The sequence below is a fragment of the Carettochelys insculpta genome, chromosome 4 (genome assembly GCF_033958435.1).
Source record: "Carettochelys insculpta isolate YL-2023 chromosome 4, ASM3395843v1, whole genome shotgun sequence".
NCBI classification, from domain to species: domain Eukaryota; kingdom Metazoa; phylum Chordata; order Testudines; family Carettochelyidae; genus Carettochelys; species Carettochelys insculpta.
Window position 1 is genome coordinate 112,756,035 of NC_134140.1, and position 21,376 is coordinate 112,777,410.

The following is a 21,376-nucleotide window of genomic DNA, read 5'->3' on the forward strand; positions in this document are numbered from 1 at the left end:
GTAACTAAAATTTACTTATGGTTAAAATACTGGTTATTTGAGCGTTCTCAATGATAGAATGCCAGATATGAACAAGTTTACTGCCTTTAGGATGTCTCTTTTACTGCTACTAAGAAATGTATTCCATCATTTTGGTTTCAGGTAGGACATGCCTCCAGGGCATGGCAGAAAGCATTCCAGGGGAACCTTTCCACTGACATTAATGGGTTGTAAATCAGGAACAAAAAGCTCCGTCATCCAGTTTTTATACAGGATTTAAGAATTTCACCCTATAATGTACTGTCTCTTCAGTGGTGCATTTCCAATATTTTTTCAGTCTTGCTTTTAACTTGGCAGGGCCACATGTGATTCATTCTTGTTAGTGGCATTCCACAATTGTTCAATAGGGAACAGTACTATATTTAATGCAGCAGGTATACGTACCTCTCAATAAACATGTCCTGGTTTTTAAAAAATTCAGGCCACTACTAGAGTGGTATTGTATCCCTTTTGTAAACAAGAGTTTTATAACATAATAAGGACTTGTATATTAACAATAAGTAACAGAATATATGCATATAGTTCAACCATTAAAGTTTAAGCAACTGTAACTCTGCTGGCCACCCTTCTCCGGTTAGCAGAAAGAAATGATCTTTCAGGCCATTGGTAGAGATGCATCAAGCAGATTGTGTCTGATGTCAAGGCAGAAAGAGACCAGAAGGACCTGTGATTCAGTATGCTCACACTGTTGTTCTTAGGAATAACTAGAATATAGGTTACAACAAGAAGTTCTGTGGCACCTTATAGACTAAAAGATATTTTGGAGCATAAGCTTTCGTGGGCAAAGACCCACTTTGTCTGAAAAGAGATATAATAAATAATTGAAGGTTATACTAACAAAGGTTTATACGACAATTAGATTGGTTACCTTACAAAGGCAATTCTACCCCTCTACCTATATGAAACAATTTTGTGGTAGTCCTTGGAGAGGGAGTGGAGGAGGGTACGGACAAGGAATGTGAGTATCTGAAGAGAGATAAAAACATGAAGGTTTCCTCAGGGGGAGTTAAAGACTTGGCTGTGCTGAAACACTATCGAATAGGGCTGTAGTGGAGTGGAGTGGCCACCCCACTACCTGGAAGGGGAGGGACCCTTCTGGGAGCCATTTGGCAGTGAGCCTCCCCTTCCAGTCACCTGACAGGAAGTCAGGTGGTGGCGCCAGGACTCTAAAAGCCCATCCTGACGACTCGGTGTGGGCTGAGCCTCCAGAGGACAGCTCTGGGCTCCCTGCCTGGGATGCTGAGGACTGGCTGAGTGAAGGATGGATTGGGCCGCCTGGGCCCCTGCCAGTTCTGGCAACCTGTGGACCCCAGTGGAACGTGCCTGAAGACGACCAGCCGGACCTACAGGACCGACCTGTGGACCAGCCTCAGCCAGCACCCTGAGCCAGCCTGAGGCAGAAGAACCCATAGGCCATGCAGGGCTGGATTGGTCCACCCGGACCCGGAACCCCATGAGACCCAAGAAGTTGGCCGGACGCTGGGCCTGTGCCGGGGGGAGACTGGGAGTGGCCCAGGGGGTAAGAGGACCATTGAAGGGCCTCAGGTCGGTGTGTTGCAGTCTGGATTCCCCGCTGACCCTCACAGCTGACCATGCTGCTGTGACTAGGGCACCTGGGCGGGGACGTGGTGGAGTGGGCTGACCTGTGTCCCCCTGCCACCAACTTGCTGGGCAGCAGTCTCTCCCTCTGCTGGCATGGGTGGAGTGTCTGTGCCCGTCTGAGATGGATTGTGCTGTTGCTCCGCCCTGAGCTGGGGCCAAGGGCCATCACTGGAACTGTTGTTTGCTGCCCCACCCTGAACTAGGGCGGGGCAGCAAACAGAACCATTTGTTGCCCTGCCCTGAGCTAGGGCTTGGGCCTTCTATGAACTGTGGTGTTTGTTGCCCCACCTGCACCAGAGCCTGGGCTCTCTCCTGTAAGACCTAAGCTAATTTCCCCCAGTGCCTACCTGAAGTAAGGCCAGATTTTGACTGTCTCCTCTCACCCACCTGCGGCAAGGTGGGAACCCCCCAAACTAGTGACTTGGGGGTTGTTGTGGTACCTGAGGCAATGGGGTAGAGTGGCCGCCCACTGACCTGGAAGGGGAGGAACCCCTCTGGGAGCCCTGAACCGGCCACAGGGGCCTTGGTAAAAGGTAGACTGGTACAGGACAGATAGAGGACCTTGGAGTTAAAGGCAAGCACTTCTAAGACAGATAACACAGCTTGGAACAATACTAGAGAAGAAGCACCAACGTGCTGATACCATATGACAATGAAAAACAACTTCCAGATAAACAGATGTTACACAAACTGATTGTGACTGATTACGAGCTGACAGGGCACATCACATAGAACTAATTGAATGGAAGAAAACTCCTATAAAAGATAGGGTGTCTTGCATGGATCTTTGGGTCTCATCTAGTCAAGCTTGGGGCACCGGTACGGATCAGAAGAACCCCCGCTCTTCTGCCAGCCCCCCTCTCCTCACATTAATTAATCTGGCCAGTGAACGAATGTGAGCAACAGACTGGTAACTATAGCATCCACAAGGCAGTGTGTGTGTGTGTGTGTGTGCGTGTAGTGGACTATATACCTTTGCTAGAATGTTACATTATCAATAAATGTAGTATTGTTCTTTACACCCCTCCAAAAAAGATCCCATGTAATACCCTTTGAGTGAGGCTTCCAACTCAAATTTTGTCACAAATGAGACCAGAAAAGTTCTGACTAAATACATTTTGGAAGGAGAGGGACAATCTGTTTTGTCCATGTGCAATTCATAAACAAGAACAAGTACAAAAATTCCTGCATAAATTTTATCTCACAAGTTATTCTCCTACATGTAATTCTCTCTTTTCCCTGTTCTTTTCTCTCTCACACATGCAGAAATTTTCTAAAAGTGACAGAGCCCCCTGCTTGCTAATTCTGAGTGCACTTTTCTCCAGCTGCATGATTCATCTCACTTAAGCTTCAGTTTACCTGATAAATTTGTTAGCTTTAAGGTAATGAGCTTTCATGGGTAAGACCCACTTCTCAGATTATTGGAGTAGACAATTAGAATCCAATGTTCATATGGGGGATGGGGAAGAAGAAGGGAAAAAAAATGGTTACCTGTCATTAATAGGTAGGGCTTTTTATTGTGCGGGTATTGAGTGCTGTTACCTCTACAACGTTTCCCCCAAGCTGGGGCTGTCAGTGAGGCTTGGCGCCCCAGCCAGCTCCCAGCCACAGATCTGTGAGGTCCTCCCTGCCCCTGGCCAGGGCTGCCGGTAGGGCTCCACACCCCAGCTGGCTCCCAGCCATGGGGCTGTTGAAGCCCCTGCCTGTCTCTCAGCAGTGTGGGGCTGGGAGATGGAGCCCCACCAGCCCCACGGCAGAGCACAACCTGGTGCTGGGGTCAGAGCTGGAGCCCCGATCACCCCACTGGCAGCCAGCTGTGGGAAACCTGTTGGTGGGAGAGAGCAGGGAAATTGCCCTTGTAATGCATAATTGAGATCCTAATTGAAGTGTCAGATTTTCAACTGTTTTAACAAACTTTTTCCATCTACGTGATTTTCTTCCTTTAGTAGAGATTAGCGACTGGATTCTGAGTTGGTGTAAATTGCTTCACTGAAGTTAATTCACATTAGGTGAGGATCTGGCCTGAAATGCTGAGAAGGGAGAAAAGGAATTTAATGCTTATTTTGAATATGTTCACTTTCAGGTGATGGTACCAAGTCTAATGCAACCACTGTTTGGAGTTTGCCAGATTCTGAAGCTTCAGTCTGCGATTTTAAGGGGCCCTATGAAAAAGGAAACAAGTAAAATAGCTGCCCCAGTCCTCTGACTTCACTCCCATCGTGCTGGGAGTCAGAAGTAGGGAACGATGGAACTAGAAACCCCTGCTGAGGCCAATAAGAAGCATCTGCATGGGACACTTTGAACAAGCAGTCCTAAGGAACAAAGACAAATGACTTAAGAGCTCCAATGTACCTTTGGCTTCAGGGAGGTGCCAGGGAGGAACTGAATTTTGCAAGTGTTGGAAAGCAGGGAATTTCTTTATTAACATTCATTAATAATTAATTAAATTAAATAATTATGCTTTGTTATGCTGCTATTTCTGGTGCGGCATTCCCTTGCAGGGGATGGGGGTGGGAGGGAGGTAGGTGCTTTATTTATCTTATTGCTCCTTGCACACTGGGCTTTATAGTCCTTACAAGCCAGCAGTTTTATCATTGATTTTCTCAAGGGTCAGCCTGGGGTATATGGAAAAGTCACCTGAGTGGAGGCACTAGATGCTAGAAAAGAACCCAGGTCTCAGCCCACACCAGAAAAGGGTAGCAAATACTCCAAATACTAGTGATTGCAAACACCAGGGAGAAAAAAGGGAGGAGGTTTAACCCCCACAGGTGGGATTACTGTATAAAGGGGTTGGGGGAAGGTGTTAGTGGGGAGAAGGAATCTCCGTTCAACTTAACAGCTGACAACTATCCAGAGATTCTGTGAGGCACAGTGAATCCTGAAGCCTTAATATCATCTCATATCAGGACTGGACTCAGTGGTGTGAAACCATTGTAAGTGAGGTGAGAATGAGGCCTATACCATCTATTGTGGGATAGAATTTTGCTCAGGATTTTTCTTTAATTTGTTTTAACGTCACAGATTTAGGCTAGCAAAGGACATACTGTGAACAAATACATCCTGTATTCATACCGTCATGTTCAAAATGTCTCTTGTAAGGTATCATTTGAAAGCTAATAACTTGCTGCTCAATATGATGATGAAATGGGAGTAGCAATATTATATGCACAGTTTTGAACAGAAGCTGAAATTATGACTGAAATATTGTTTACCAGACACGTTGAGGGAGGGGGCCAACCTCTTCCTCAAAAAAAAAGAAGACAAACTGATATCGCTAGCCAGGTGTCAAAAGTTCATGGTTAATCACTGCCCAAGTGGCCAATCTTTGTCAGTGAAGGGAGGCAAGAACAGACTGATTTGCATTGTAAGCAATCAGTAACATGGAACGTCCTTCATCTGGGGACTCCTCTCAGTCATCACAGCTGGAAGGTACTTTATCTATGGCTAACTCTCAGGAAAATGAATTTTAAAGGTTGACTAGACTTTAAAAGACCAGGCAAAAATACCTGTCTTTTCTCCAAGAAGACAAACGAACCATCATTTAGGCTTGTGAGAGATCCCGAGTTGAAAATTTGATCGGCAATGATGAGAGTAAGGATATTACCTTGGACCAAGTCTAGACCCTTAAGTCCAAGCTACAAAGGAAGCGTTTCATCCCTATTTCTCTTGTAACCATTTCTGATTTTAATCAACAAAGAGATTTTAAGTGAGTTCAATTATAAGCTGTTAAACTAGATTTATTCTTTAATAAAAATAATCCAGTGTCACATTTAAACTAAATTGCTTGGTAGTGCCAATTAAAGCAGTAAACGTTTGTACATGGATCCATTTATAGCAGCCATGAACGATCTAATATCTGAGCGTTCAGAAGGGGACCAGACAGAGGAGAACAAAAGTTCTTAGGGAAAATCCTTGATTATAAGTGTGGTGTGGTCACTCTGGCAGTAGTAATCATGGTTGCTAGAAGCCAGACAGTAGATGCAAAGTGGCTGGACCAGGCCTGTAGCCGTACACAGACTCTCAGGTCTTAAGCTGCATGCTGTCTGTGAGAGGCCCAGACTGGGAGCTGTAAGGGCAAAGCACTGTGAGGCACCCAGGTTCAGGGCAGGTGGTGAAACAACTCCCTATGGTATGGATTGCACTGCACAAGTGACATCTACAGAGGGGATGGTGCTTAAATTTGTCTGTCACTGCTTTTTACAGCTGAATATTTTAACCCTGGCCCTTTGATAAACTTTGTCAAACCTGTTAAATGTCAATGCTTTATTAGTTAAAAAGACTGAGTGAATTTAATATTGATTCCATAGGCTGCCCTCTGCCCTCAGAGGCTATGTCTACATGCTAGTCTAACCTTGAAAGAAGCTATGTAATTTGAGCTACACAAATTGCATAGCTTATTTCGAGTGAATTTCGAAATAGGCTATTTCTGCATGTGGCATTGTCCGAATGGCACCACATGTCAATATAAAGAGCTGTTTGGAAACATCCCTTACCCCTCCTGCAATGAGGACTATGGGGATACTGAAATAGCACACCCATTATTTTGGAAAAAATATTTTGAAGTAATGGGAGTGTGTCAGAGACACAGTGTAGCTATTTTGGGACACGAAGATTAGTGCTCCAGTTTTCAGAGCTTCTTAGTATGCTCAGCTCCCACTGAAACCAACAGGAGCTGATGGTGCTCAGCATGCATGAAAATCAGACCATAGCTGACTTGCTGAAAGAGGACTCTGGCAGTTTCAGGAACAGGATGCACATCTGTTGAGACTCAGCCCTGAGCAATTTGTGACATGATCATTTTTCTCTGCTGAAGGTCACTTAATTTCATTCACTTATTCAGATGGACTGGGTTGTTCACTAGATTGGCAGCAGGATTAGCAAATTTTATTTCTAGGTAGTTGGTTCAAATTCACCTTCAGTCTAGAATGAAGGAAACATAATTGGTAAATTCTGTGAAATTAATTGGCGGTCTCTGTTCATTCTTAGTGGAAGTCTGTCACTCTTGTTGGCAATCTGAGAAGGGAGACCAAGGACTGCACACACAGGAAAACTATGAATGCAGTAATCATGGAATCACACAACATGAGAACTGGAAGGGACCTCAAGAGGTCATCAAGTCCAGTCTCCTGCCCTCATAGCAGGAACATGCACCATCTAGACCATCCCCAGTAAATGTCTATCTAACCTGCTCTTAAATACCTCCAGTGACGGAGATTCCACAGCCTCCCTAGGCAATTTATTCCAATATTTAACAACCCTGACAGTTAGGAAGTTTTTCATAATGTCCAACCCAAACCTCCCTTGCTGAAATTTAAGCTTCTTGTCCTGTCCTCAGAGGCCAAGGAGACCAGTTTCTCTCCCTCCTCCTTGTAACCCTCTTTTAGGTACTTGAAAACTACTATCATGTTCCCTTCCAACCTTCTTTTCTAAACTGCACAAGCCTAGTTCTTTCAGTCTTCCCTCATAGCTCATGTCCTCTAGACCTTTAATCATACCTGTTGCTCTTCTCTGGATCTTCAGTTTCTCAAATTCTATCTATCCCTATGTCTTCCACGCAAATCAATCATAATAACACGTATCATTCCAAAATGTTTAAAATATAGTTTTAAAGCAACACAAGGGAGAGAAAAGAAAATGCAAGTAGCACTGGGCAATTAAGAGAGAGTTACTGTGGTACACTATGCAATAGGATGGGTTGTCTGTGAACTGCTAGAGAGAGTAGTTAATATTCCAACAGGATATAATGAGATGCCCAAAGTAAGAAGGTCACATTCATTAAAAAAAGCCCATCAGTAAACTCTACTGCTGCTGGAAGCAGAAGTAGTAAATACGCACGATCCACTCATCATTTCAATGACAGATTGCCGCATGACTCTCCCTTTGATAGTTAATTAGTGTTTCTCTGCGAACAGCCTCCTGATGTTAATACCTTTATATTTTTTCATCTCAGTGATCTCTCTATTAACTAGTTTTGGTGCTGGAAATAGAAACAAACAATACGGAAACAGCATATACTGTAAAAAGACACAGCAAACTACCTCAGTAGTTAACTTTCCAGTGACAGCTTCAGTTTCTCTGGTAAAGAGAAATCTCTTCAAAAATAACAGGACAATTTTCTTGTGCCCCCATTCCAAGGTAAGCTGTGACTCTGAACTCTCTCTGCCCCTAACAGGTAGCCTTCCAAGTGCCAGACCTAGTGCCAATACTTCTGAGAGGGGAATCCTGTGATCCATCTAATTTTTAGGTTGGGTTTCAAGGTTACATGACCCCTGTTTACCATGTGTGTTTCCTCAGAAGAGCCAACTATATTTAGCTCCTGCTATAGACCTCCTTTCAGGAACTAGGTGGAAAGGCAGCAATACTGATCAAAGTATTATTTATTTATGCATAGAACTAAATCAGAGGAAAAGGATTAAAATAACTAAAGGTCTACACACATGGTGCCATAGCCCATCTTAGCATTTCTGTCAAGCCTTTAGTTAGGTTTAATTTAGTCCTTAGCAACCCTCTTCTGGGGACTGGGTTACCTTTTTTTAAGACCAGCCTCTCCCTTCAGTTTCAGGGTCAGTCACGGTCAGTGGGGCAAGACCCCAGCCACGCTCCTTCTGTCTGAAGACTTGCTGCCCCCTATGCCCACAGTCACCCCCACCCCACACAATGGGACCACTAGCCCCCAGCCCATACAGCTCCGGGAAGCTGGTGGATGGTGTGGCTGCCCAGCCCACCTTCCCCAGCCTCTGACACCCACCAGAGATGGCTAGAGGAGGGACCTGGGGGCTTCTGGTAGATCATGGGCAGTGTCAAGTGAGGCAGTTTGGGAAGGCATTTCCTTCCCCTGCCTCCAATACCCACCAGCCCTGCTTTTAACCATTTCCCAACTCCTTGTTCAAACTCTCTCCTGCAGGGCCCGGGTTCTGCTGCCATAAATTAAAGGTGGTTGTGCTCCCTGGAATAGTGACAGCAGGGCAACGTCTCTTGACCCCTATCTGGGATTGACACCCATTGTCTTTCCGTAGATGTGTAAAACCACACACTGAATTAACTATTTACTGGGCAGCTGCCTAGGACACGAGTGCATTCAAACAGAAGAGGTACACACCATACTTAGGGTGACCATATCTCCCTGTCGCAAATATGGGACAGTGAGATATGGGGGAAGGGGAAGAGGTGGCTCCTCCTGGCTCCACTGATATGTGGGGGTTGGGAACTGGGCGGCAGCCAGGTGAGTGGTCTCCTGACTCCCTGGGGAGCCAGAAAGGAGGCGACAGCTGCCATTGCTCCTCCTACCTGCTCCGAGCCTCATGGAGCTGGGAACTGGGTGGCAGCTGCACTGGTGGTCCCCTGACTCCCCATGTCTTGGGGAGCTGGGACCCAGGTGGCAGTCATGCCGGCCTGGCTCCCAGCTTCCCCTGGGGGAGCCAGGCAGTAGCTGCATAGGTCTGGCTCCCGGATCTTGTGAGTGGCAGGGAGCTGGGAATCAAGCACAGCTATGTGGGTTCAGCTCCTGGCTCCCGTGAACGGCTGCGAGTCCAGCGCAGCCGCATGGGTCTGCCTCCTGGCTCTCCAAGTCGCGGGGAGCTGGGAACTGGGCGGCAGCTGCTTCCCCCACAGATACGAGGCAATTAACCCCATTTTGAAAATAAATCAGGATGCCTTCCTGGCACCTGAAATACAGGGCTTTCCCGACAGAAAAGAGCTGGATGGTCACCCTAATCATATCAATAAAAACATCTCAGGTGTCTCCCATGTTCTTCATCCTTCTCCATTCACTTCAGTGGAGTCACTACTGATTTACACAGGTGTAAGCAGGATCACAAATAAACCTCACATTTGGATTCTGATGTTTTTTTCATTACATGCAACACAGGTATTTATTCCATACCTTTACAACAGAATCGCTGGGTCTACACTCATCCCCAGCTTCAAAGGGGGCACGTTAATCAGGGTGATGAGAGATTACTAATGAAATGCTGTGGTGAATAGGCAACACTTCATTAGGCTAATTCTCCCCTGCAGGAACTTCGAAGCGCCGGCATGCATGTAGCCACAGGCACTTTGAAGTGCCCGTGCTACTTCAAAGTGCCTTTCTTCCCAAAACTGAGTGTAGACAAGCCCAACAGGTATAGTATGATAGTACATACTTTTAGTACATCAGACTGCACATTCCCTGAAAGCCTCTAGTTTTTCTGGTGTAATAACTGTACCTGTAACTGCTCCCACTTCCGCACCTAACTTTTTTAATTCCACACACAAGCCAGTTGTGTTTCTGACTCAGTGCAAATTTGCCGCTGTATACTAAGTGCACATTGAAATCTGACTACATATCAGGGCTGTGATGTACTGCCTACCACATAACACTGCCTACCACGGTGCTATGTGCATTTGGGCTAGTGATACCAGGATTATGGCTGAGCTGTCACTCCTGTTCCATGATAAAGAGTATGCATCAGTGATATGAAGCACTTTCTTGGGACTTATTTATACCAAAATAAATAATTTATGTATGTTCTTACCTCCATTAATTATCATTAGGCATCATCTGTTCCTCTTCTGGCGGGATTTGAGCTGGAGACTAAAACAAAATGTGTACTATTTATAAACAGCTGTGAATACGACATGACAAGTTAGGACAACATAGACCAATTAAAAATCTAGAAAGGTTACAAAGTCCACAGTTGGAGTGAATGATTGTTTTGATAGGAAGTGATATGTTAATTTAAATAATTCCCCTTTAAATTCTTCAATATTGTTTCACTATTTCTGTCTGCCACTTAAGCAATGTTTTCCTCTCTAGGGCTGTGTCTACACTAGTCCAAAACTTCAGCAGATAGGAATAAGAGGATTTCGAAGTTGCTGGGGTCCTTTCAAAATGGAGCCCCATCTGGATGAGCTGCGCGGCAGCGAGCTGCGTCAATTTCGAAGTGCCACAGCTGCCAGCATTCTAATGAGGCGCTATATTTCAGCGCCTCATTAGTAAACTTCGAAATGGCCATTTGCGTGGCCATTTTGAAGTTTTGGGTTAGTGTAGACATAGCCTAGAAGGTGTTAAATATGGAAAATGCTATGGAAGGTGGGGAAAATTATGACACTCTATAAAAATAGGCCTTTTTTTGAGGGAGAATGGGCTGAAGTGGGTCTGACCTTTGCTTTTGAGTACAGTAGGGTCCCCTCCTGCTTGTTTGGGGATGTGCAGGTGAAAGGATGGAGCTTCTGAGGAAGACTGAGAAATTTGGGAATATTGTAAAGACACTGAGCCTCACTGAGAAAATTCTAGCCATGGTCTTTAACTTCTTCGGTCTTGGCCATTCTATAGAGTTTAAGTGATCCCTCCTCCCTTTCCTTCCAATGGAATAATCCCAAGGAAACACAATGAGTCTGTGAGCTCTTCCATAATCTTCTTTAATCCTGAGGTTTTGTGGGTGGAAGTGACTGAATTATTTCACTCCCAATGATAAGGAGAAGTAAAGGATTTGAAAACCAATAATTGGCTCCATATTTCATGAACACTTTGAATGGGGAGGCTATGTTCAAAATAAATGCATGCATTTTATGGTTTAGACCAATTCCTCCTTGTTATCTGCCTTATAGATTTGTGTATATGTATTTCCTTTTCTAACAGGATGGTGGCTACTAATTATCCAGTGGAGTTTACAGAGCTACAACTGCCAGCAGTGGGAATAGAAACAAGATCCAGGTGAGAGACAAAAGGCTGAGGAAAAGCCTCCATTTAATCAGTATTGCTCTCGTAATCAATCCTAAATAGTTTCTGAAAGAAGAATATTGAGAACACTTTTTGGCTGAAGCTTTGGGTACCACCTGGCCTTTGGCAGACAGTTGGTCAAACTTAATGAAACCATATGCACTTTATAGCCCTGGGTACCCACTGATTCAGATACAGCTTGAACCTCTCTAGTTTGGCATCCTGGAGACCTGAGCAGTGCCAAATGAGTGAATTTGCCAGACCACTGGAGGTTAATATTGACTAGCAGCATTACAAATACTTCCAATGCTTACTGGGCTCTTAGAAGACATTTAGGGGCAAATTAGAACTAACTGCACAGAACACTGACAGCCAGGTCTGACTGCTGTAAACAAACTTTATGGGACCATGGGAAACTTGGCCACACTCACGCTAAATCCATATGGCTAAAATCATGCCAGATTACAGATGTTGCTGGATGAGAGAGTTCCAGATTAAAGAGCTTCAACCTGAGGTGAAGTTCGAGAAAAGTATATAATCTAGGATTGCTTTACTCAAGTAGGTGACTTGGCCAGGTGTAATACATTGGGGTGTTTGGCTATATTGGTGCAGTTACAAAAATAAATTGACAGAATGTTTAATACAGTAGCACATGGTAAAAGAAAGATGTCCCTTGAAGATGAAGCTTTTTCCTAACAGAGAAATTAATAAATCAACATGTACTTTTAACTTTCATATTTAACAAGTCTAGTGACTGAACTTGTAACTGTGTGCTGGCTGTTGAAAGGCCACTGTAGAACTTCAATCCAGTTCAGACTGAACAAGAACTGGCAGGATAAAACCATCAAAATGGCCACAACATGCCATCCATGGCATGGTCTCAATGGTTACAATGTGGACTGGTGAGAATTAGCCTAATGAGGTGCTGCATATGCATCACATCATCTCATTGCTATTCCCTGCTCCGGCTAATTACCACGCCCCCTTTGAAGATGGGGGCTAGTGTAGACAAGCTCTTAGACTTCTATGTCACTTTCGAAAACCACACTTCAACTAATTTAGGTATTTTTGAAAATTTTACCAAAAAGGTTTCTTCAGTGGTTCATTTTTTTCCTCCAGTTCTATAAGAATGCAACAAAAATGCGATCATATCCATATGGGCCTTAATGAATATCATTTTAATTGTGGCAGAGAATCAGACATATAAATAGCCACATAAAGTATTACTTCGGGAACCAAAGACAGGAAGAACTGAAATAATGTAGTGGAAGACTGAGCATGAGTCTGCTCCAGCTGAAGTTTATAGTAGTTTCCACTGAAGATCAACAGCCATCTCAAAAAAATTCGAAATCATATTTTGTATCTATAAAAAGCAAGATTCAGTTCTTGCTCACTTGTTTAGAAAGGTAACTCGGCTACTTGCAGAGTAAGCTTACAGTGCGGTAAGCAGAGAGGAAGCCATGCTAGTCTATACACTATCAAAACAAAAAGCAGTCAAGTTGCACTTCAAAGACTAGCAAAAGAGTTTATTAGATGAGCTTTTGTGGGACAGACCCACTTCTTCAGGCCTGAAGAAGTGGGTCTGTCCCACGAAAGCTCACCTAATAAACTCTTTTGCTAGTCTTTAAAGTGCTACTTGACTGCTTTTTGTTTTGATAGTATGGTAAGCGTGCATGCTAAATCTAACATTCAAATGCGTCTACTGAATAGGTGAGCCAAATCTGAGAATCCAAAAGTGGGATATGGGGATACGATGAAGGAGGCTAGGTTTGAAAATTGGTATCTCCATATTAAATTTCAAATGAATCCAAACTTAAATGTGGGAGCTATGAAAATATCTATACGTCCCAGCCTATTAACTGCTGTGTCACACAGCATGTCTCTAAAAGGAAGGCTTTCCCTGCCAACTAAAGAAAGCCATGCATTAACACTTGTTGGCTGGACAGAAGAGCTGAAACCTTCTAATGTCCCAGCCTTACACTCATCACTCCTACAATTAACTTACTGGGAATTCTGTGTAAGAACTCAAGGATTGGGCTCTCAATAATTAAAATCTGTTTCAAAAGGTTCCATGCATTTTGATTAGCTGAGCAGTATAGTAGTAACCTCTCAGTTTAAATTTATGTGAACTACCAATACAACCACAGTCTAGGAAGGGAAGGATTCTGAACACTAACTCAGGGTCTGTGAGCTCTGTTGTGAAAGTGAATAGGGACTGAACCCTTTTGCTGCTGTAGCGCTCTAAGTTCCTAGTAGTCTTGGGACTTTAAGATGGAAATTCAAATCCTCTAGGTTACTACTATACCACTCAGCTAACTGAAATGAATAATTTCAATAAAAGGAATAAGGTGTAGAACTTGAAATTTCCATCCAGTAAGCTAGTATCACTTACCATGTGGATGATGTTCAATGGTGATATTGTCTGTTAGGAGGAAAAGAGACTGTTAGAATGAATTATTTGTTTTACTACCTTTCTGGCCTTAGAACATGTTTGTGTGAATGTATGTAAATATATATAGATTCAGTATCATCTTACACTCACACACCCTATAGCTATGTATGAAGGACAGATTTGTTTTATCAGTTTACCATCCCAATTGTTAAGATTAAACTGCAGGACAAGCTGAACTATTTCATTGGCATTTCACATACATTCCACTTGACAATTAGGTAGTATGAATATTTAGAAACAGTTGGTAGTTACCTGCGTGGCTGCCTGTTGAAAGGTACCTACTTTGTGTTTACTTTTAAAATGTTCTTTGCTATGCCAAAGAATACTCAATGAATACTGAGTTTTATCAAATTACTAGAAACATATTAACCATCGAGTCTATGTAAGTGCATTGTTTTCAAAATGGAATAATGAAAACAGTAGTATGGGTGATTTCCTCCTTAGAAGTGGAGAGCAGGAAAAATAATTTGCAAACTTTTTGTGATTTAGAGACAGAATTTTGCATTGACTGTCACATTCTATTTTTAACAAATATTCTGTGAATGGAGTTTTGTTTGTATAAGTATTTGAAGACAATTTCAGATACGTGCTCAAGGGTTGTCTAACTGTGAGGATGAAATTTGTTTGGGACAGAAATGCAAGTAGTTTATAATATGCAGGCCATCCCTATCAGGAACAAGACCAATATGATATGACTTTAGATACTGGGAAAAAAAACACAGCTTGAACAATGAATCATGTACACTAATTACACAAAAGAGCTCAAGCAGCTCCAGAGCAATTCACACGCACAAAATATGAATAATTCTGAACAGTGAACAAGTTAATAGAAATCCATGAATGTTCATAGAAGAGTCACAAACAAGAAAAGAACACTAAATTTACCAATAAACTGTTATTGGGAGTAAAAATAGGGAATCAATTTCCTTACACTTTATTAAGAAACACAGTGCATTATAGGAAAGCTGGACTGTAGACACAGAGTGAAAAATCTATCTTCAACTGAAGACAATGTCAAAATGCCCATTGACTTTAGCAGGATCAGGATTTCATCTTACAGGTGGCTCTCTATTACTTTAAAATAATATCTGTGAGTTAAAGCAAGATACACAAAGTGCTTACTGGGGTCCGATCTAAAGACCAACATGGGCTTTGGAATGGGACCTCAGTAGACATGTGGTATATTTATCCCACATTTCATGTTTTCCATTTTATTGAAGGGCTTCTGAGATATGATTTACCATAAAAAATATCTTCTTCTGGTCTGTTTCCGATAATGGTACTTCTGAGCTGGCGTATTTTTTCCTTAAATAAAAAGGAAACACAAACATCATCAATCAATAACAACTGTTGACTATAAAAAGTAATGAATGAGTAGCTGAAAAAGGCTGGCTTTTTAGTATTCTGATCATTCAGCTTCTCACTGCAGAAGAACCATTTAAAGAGACAAGGAGGAGTGTTATGCTCCTCTACAGATGCAGCTTTGTAGTTTATTTCTTTATTTATTTATTTTTAGCATGGTTCCCATGCCATCAGCAGGTTACAGCATATCCCAGCCTGGATGTCAGTTACACTCCCGTCCACATAACAAACCAGAGAGCCAAAAAAACAAAACCAAAACCAAAAACCTGACAAATCAGATACATAGAACTGATGGGAAGAAGCGAGGGGTGCGAAATACTAAAGTGTCCTGCCTGAGACCATTACAAATATCAAAGGAAGGGAAACTGTCTTTGTGATTAAAAAAAAAAAAAAAAAGCAGTCAAGTAGCACTTTAAAGACTAACAAAATAATTTATTAGGTGATGAGCTTTCGTGGGACAGACCCACTTCTTCAGATCATAGCCATGCCAGAACAGACTCAATATATAAAGCACAGAGGTGCAAAAATTGTTATCAGTTTGGATAACTGATATATTTATTTATGTCTGTTCTGGCATGGCTATGATCTGAAGAAGTGGGTCTGTCCCACGAAAGCTCATCACCTAATAAATTATTTTGTTAGTCTTTAAAGTGCTATCTGACTGCTGTTTTGTTAGAATACAGGCTAACATGGCTACCTCTCTGTTCCTATCCACATAGGCTGTGTCTACACTTACATTCCTCTTTTGAAACAGGTATGCAAATGAAGGAAATCAAAAATGCAAATGAGGTCAGATTTGCATGCCAGGCACCTCATTTGCATATTATTTCAAAAGAGCTTCTTTCGAAAGAAGAATGCCAGTGTAGATGCTGCTCTTTCAAAAGTAAACCCCATCTTCGAAAGAATCCTTCTTCCCATAAAAAAAGGGAAGAAGGATTCTTTCGAAGACAGGGTTTACTTTCGAAAAAGCATTGTCTACACTGTTTTTCTTCTTTCGAAAGAAGCTGTTTCGAAATATGCAAATGAAGTGCCAGATATGTAAATTGCACCTCATTTGCATTTTCAATTTCCTTCATTTGTATACCTATTTCGACGGAGGAATGCAACTGTAGACACAACCATCGATTTAGACAATCTGCATCTGCTCTAATAGCCATCACAAGAGGTAGTCATCTTCTAGCCAACTGAGAAACAAGGTGCTAGCAGAAAGAACCTTTTAGAGCCTGATCCTACAATCCTAGTAGCATCTTGCTATACAAGTAATCCCACTGAGTGTCTGCAAAGACACAATTATTAAATATTTATATTCTGTTTAAATCATATGTTGAATGTGAACAAATTTTAGCCCATGTATTATTCGTAAACTGCAAATTGAAAGGGGCATTTTAATAGGGCTACACACAGACTAAAATACTATTCGGCATGACTACAGATACAGTATCCTATTTTTTACTTCAAATCTTTGTTCTTCTGATAATTACTGGTGGGGCTACTGCCAGCATAATGATTTCTTTGTTGCAATACAAAAGTGATTTTATTTTAGCATTGGGTGCGAATAAAATTATCTCCATATGTACCAGACAGTAGCATTTAATTTTGTATGCAAGCTGTTTGAAATCTCTGTAAAACATTGCAATGTCCTATATATGTGAAATGGTAAAACTTCCACTATTTGGTACTATTCATTTTGGGAGCTGATTCTCCTTGGGTAATTGAGAAAGGTTCAGTTTATTCACTGCGAAAAGGCTTATGGTGAAGCATTCAAAGGATCTGTTTTCCTAAATGTTAAGCAGCTCAGGAAGATGATCAAAACCATAGGAACAAGATTAAAAAACAAACAAACAAACCCCAAAATAAAACAAGCATCAACAAAATGGTGCAAATGCTATGTTCTAAATCCATAGTCAGGTACGAAAACACTAAGCCTATATTAAATGCTGAGAACCTACTTGCTCTCACTGAAATCAGCTGCTGGAAGCACAACACTTCCGAAAATCAGGGCCCCTGCAGTATATCTATACCAAGGCTACATGGCCAAATTCCTAGTGCAGACAGACAGACTCATGCTACTTCTTCTTGAGGTAGTATGGTAACAATAGCAGTGTGGATGCTGCAGCCAGGTGTGCTGACAATGGGCAGGTGGGGGAGGACGAGAAAAAGGAGTCAGTTGACCTGGGGCCTGGCGATACAAAAGGGCTGGCACTCCTGGCCACCACTGCAAAACGGTGACAGCAGCTGGAGCCCCAAGTCCTTTAAATTGTTGCTGGAATACCATGCTTTGGGCAGCACCAAGTGCTGGGCGTGAGGGGGATGCCGTAGTTTGGACAGCAGTGAACGTGGGCAGAAGGGGTGGGCCGGGGCAGCCAAAGTCCCCATCCTTGTGGGGGTGTGGAGCAACTCTCCTTCCTCGCCTTGCCCAAGGTGTCCAATGAGGCTTTTGCCCCTGCTGGTTGCAGCATAGGTGTGGGCCGAAGGTAGCTGCTTCAATCAATGCCTGCTGAAATCCTGGATCTGAACTTGTATGGCTCGCCCAAGTTGCTGCCATGCTACAAAGTTCATGCTGTCAGTTGTAGTGCACCAGCTTGAGCACAGCTCATGCAACTCTGTCTGCTGATACTGAGATTCACAGCTGCAATATATACGTACTCCTCAGTATGGATTTAGAACTCCAGATTTTAGGTACCTAACCCTTAGACAAGATGTGTTACAAGAAACCACAGCCCTTCAGAAGTATACCTTCTGTGTGACTTCTAATCTGCTTTTCTCATTCTGCCATTGTTTAAATTTCTCAAGTGCTTCATCCACAGTAATTGCTCCCTTCTTCACCTGCTCCTGCAAAAGGATCAGTTCTTCCTGTCCACAAGGGGTTCTGTGTCTCAAGGTAGCATAGGCAATGTCAGTTTGAACTTTATCTGTAGTTATCAAGTGAAAAGAGTTTAAAAAAAAAGGCATAGGCAGTTAATTCATTTTCAAAACTCTTGTTTTTCAATGAAAGCTCATTTTGAGCAAGACCACATGAGTAGTCAATCTGTAAGCAGATGGCAGTTACTCTTTACTGTGATAACCATGTTTACAGCCAAGCTATATAGAGAAAAAAGTAATGAGTTATTTGGTAGTGTTCTTTTGTCGTAGTGCGTCCTGGTTAACAAAACTTTCAAAGTCTTGGACTTTCCCTGATGGGTTTTCTCTTCATTAAACTAAGGGTGTGTAGCAGCTCCTCTGTTGAGACAGTACTGTACCATTAATTAATAAATGAAACTCTAAGGAAGTCCTGATGTAAGAACATAACAGCTGCCATATTGGATCAGACAGTGGTCCATTTTACCCAGTCTCCTTTCTCCTTTAGAGGCCTGTGCAAGAGCTTCAAGAGAAGCACACAGAACAAGGCAATTATGGAGTGATCCACCCCAGTATTATTTTCCTGGCAGACAGAGGTCGCCATGAGGGTCACATCCCTGGCTATTGTGGTCAAGAGACAGTTATATCTGATTACATGCAGACATATGTCAGTGCTAAGTTATTTCCTTTATAAAACTTGACACTGCTTGGGGATATGAGACAAAAATCCCACAGATCCATTAATATCCATTTTCCTCTTTTTGAAAGTGCTGGGAGAGAAGGGAGACATGGAAAGTGTGGGGCTCCAGTGTTGCTGTGTGAGAGACAGCCAGGGGATATGTGGGATGCAGGCTGCCCACCACTGTATTAAATCATCCAAGAAAAAAGAAATCAAACCAGAGCACAACATTCTCATAGTCCTATTAAGGAGCATTAAGTCAGTTAAAATAGAAAATGAGGTTCCATACCTGGCTTCCTGTAAGCATAGTACATCTTCTCATTATCGCTGTGAGTTCCAGTGGCCTTTTGCTTAAATACTGCAACAAAATTAAAAATGTGTTAGGAAGTTGGTTACGACTATACAAAAGGAGATAGCTCAATGCCTGTCAGAACTTCAGTGTCCTGAAAGATAATTTTGGATTACCGAAAGCAAGCCGGAAGAGAAAAATCTCTCCCTCACTGTACATTATAGGCAGATCAGGAGTTTGCTCTAAAGAGAAAGAAGAATGTACAAAACTGATACTATGGAAGACAAGCTGGATGCCGAAGTGATGTAGTCGGAAGACTCAATGACAAGGGAGAATCAATTCCAAGTAGCAGAAGTCCAAAGAATGAACTCTTTTGCAAGCACAAGAAGGTACAAGAATAAATTGAGGTATTTAAGAAAGAAAACTAAAAAATCGCATTACAATATGGAGAGACTCCGCGCACGTGAAGAACAAAATGTACAAGGAACAAAAATTCTTCTATTGGAGAATGTTGCATTGTACTTTGCCAGGAACACAGAAAAAAGACAGTACCAGGAAGAAATGTGTATTTTCCCCTTCCATTCAGGATTCTTCGGAAAGACCAGAAAACAAGCAATGTTATTGCACAAAATGTTGTTGTAATTGCACAAAATGTTGTTGATATTGTGGAAAATGTTGCACAAAAATCATTAAAGGAACAGGAAGCCTGTTTATAATGAAATGATGCCAGATCATAGAAGCCTGTTCAACGTGTTTGCCTAATGGCCAATGAACAATATTCACAGATGTGTAGAAACTATATTATATATATATATATATATATATATATATATATATATATATATATAGGTAATAATAAAAGCCACCTATAGATTCCCTCTTTGATGAAAGGAAGCTAGCCTTTGTAAAGCATTGAAATGTATAATTATTTATCCTTTTAAAAGATGCTATAATGTTGCAACTTTAGCATTATTACTAGCTAATCTGCCACAAAAACTATTAAAAGTGCAACTTCAGTTCTCCTCAGTGCTCTTTTTTATTTTTAAAAGAAAAAAAAAGAGCTGGTACTCAGGATGTTCTCCTAATAAGAGATTTTTAAAATTAAACTTTGAATTAAACTTCGTGTGTGTTTGGATTTGACTTGCAATGACTATAAAAAAACATCCAGATCTTTATGAAATTCTGAAGAAAAACTCTTCATACATGTCCATATTCAATCAATTTTTCTTTTAACCTTTTACTGTAGTTATGTCAACCAGTTTGTCATTTTACTAGTAATTTGCAAAGTTTTTTTTTTTTTTTTTTTTTTGCAAAGATAGATATGATTTTAGCCAGCCACAGAGCATCCATATATTACAGTGAAGGGTATTTTAGAAAAAAAAATATTATTAACACATTATATTAGTGACATATAAAATGTATATTACAGTGTTTACAAGTAATTGCTAAACCTCATAGGCCTGCTTTTGAGCTTAGTTTACATGCTGAGTTCCATTGATGCAAATGGAGTTACTCCACTGAAGTCCAATGGAGTTAGCATTGTGACATTAGAATTTGGACCCAGCGTGAAAGGTATAGTGCAGCATTTAAAACATGTCTGAAACCAAGGAACTGCTGAATTTTAATTTTCTCTCTGGCACACATTCCACTTATTGCAGTGGACAGGTTGCTTCATATTTCTGCCTTAGCTTTCCAATCTGTAGAAACATGGCATATTGTTGGCTGCCTCACAAGGGGAACTGGGATGATTAATTAAACCATATTTTTAAAGTATTTTGGAAATAGATGTTTATGTTAGTGCTATGTATTATTATCTGCAAAAGTAAAAAGAAGAAAGCAATCTGAATGAATGTGAATTAATACCAATTGCTAATGTTTGTTTGTCCTTTCCTAATTACCACCAATTACAATTTAGCTGCTTTCTTAATCAAACAAAATTATGATGCAGCAGATGAATGCTGCAGCTTAAATATGATATTTGCACAATACACAGTGCCCAATTAATAACATATGCCATCCATAAGCTTTTACATTATGAGAATATCCCATACTTTCCTAAGACACAGAATATTGTCAGGGGGCTACTTTCTCTTCCAAAGCACCGTCAAAACAGATGTGATGTGATCGGAGAGTGTGAGCAATTTTTTCTTATGGAATGGGCAGATTTTTTATTTGTAATCCCCCCAATGTTTTACTAAATAGATCCACTGTTAATTTCTCTTTTGTTCAGTCCATGATGAAGTTTAAGACAATTGCTTAATATACTTGTGATATGGAGTTTTTCTACCAAATACAAAGGCATGAGTTGTCTGACACATCTTTAAATGAGACATTATCACGTGCCACTTTAATAGTGCTCAATATGATTTTTTTAGTATCACATATGAAAGAGGAGCTGCAAATAAGAGACTAGTG

The 21,376-nt window shown here is 41.6% G+C and overlaps 1 protein-coding gene across 2 annotated transcripts in view; it reads right to left on the reverse strand.

The window, feature by feature from the left end:
- Nucleotides 1-21,376, reverse strand: part of BANK1 (B cell scaffold protein with ankyrin repeats 1) — a 296,463-nt gene that overhangs the window by 1,806 nt on the left and 273,281 nt on the right. For both annotated transcript variants that reach the window (XM_074991991.1, XM_074991992.1), the window contains 5 exons: nucleotides 18,962-19,030; nucleotides 17,892-18,067; nucleotides 15,035-15,098; nucleotides 13,734-13,763; nucleotides 10,155-10,213 (listed from right to left, as the gene is read on the reverse strand). In XM_074991991.1, the coding sequence (XP_074848092.1) occupies nucleotides 10,170-10,213; nucleotides 13,734-13,763; nucleotides 15,035-15,098; nucleotides 17,892-18,067; nucleotides 18,962-19,030 (383 nt within the window). In that variant the 3' untranslated portion in view covers nucleotides 10,155-10,169. The remainder of the gene's footprint in view (nucleotides 1-10,154; nucleotides 10,214-13,733; nucleotides 13,764-15,034; nucleotides 15,099-17,891; nucleotides 18,068-18,961; nucleotides 19,031-21,376) is intronic.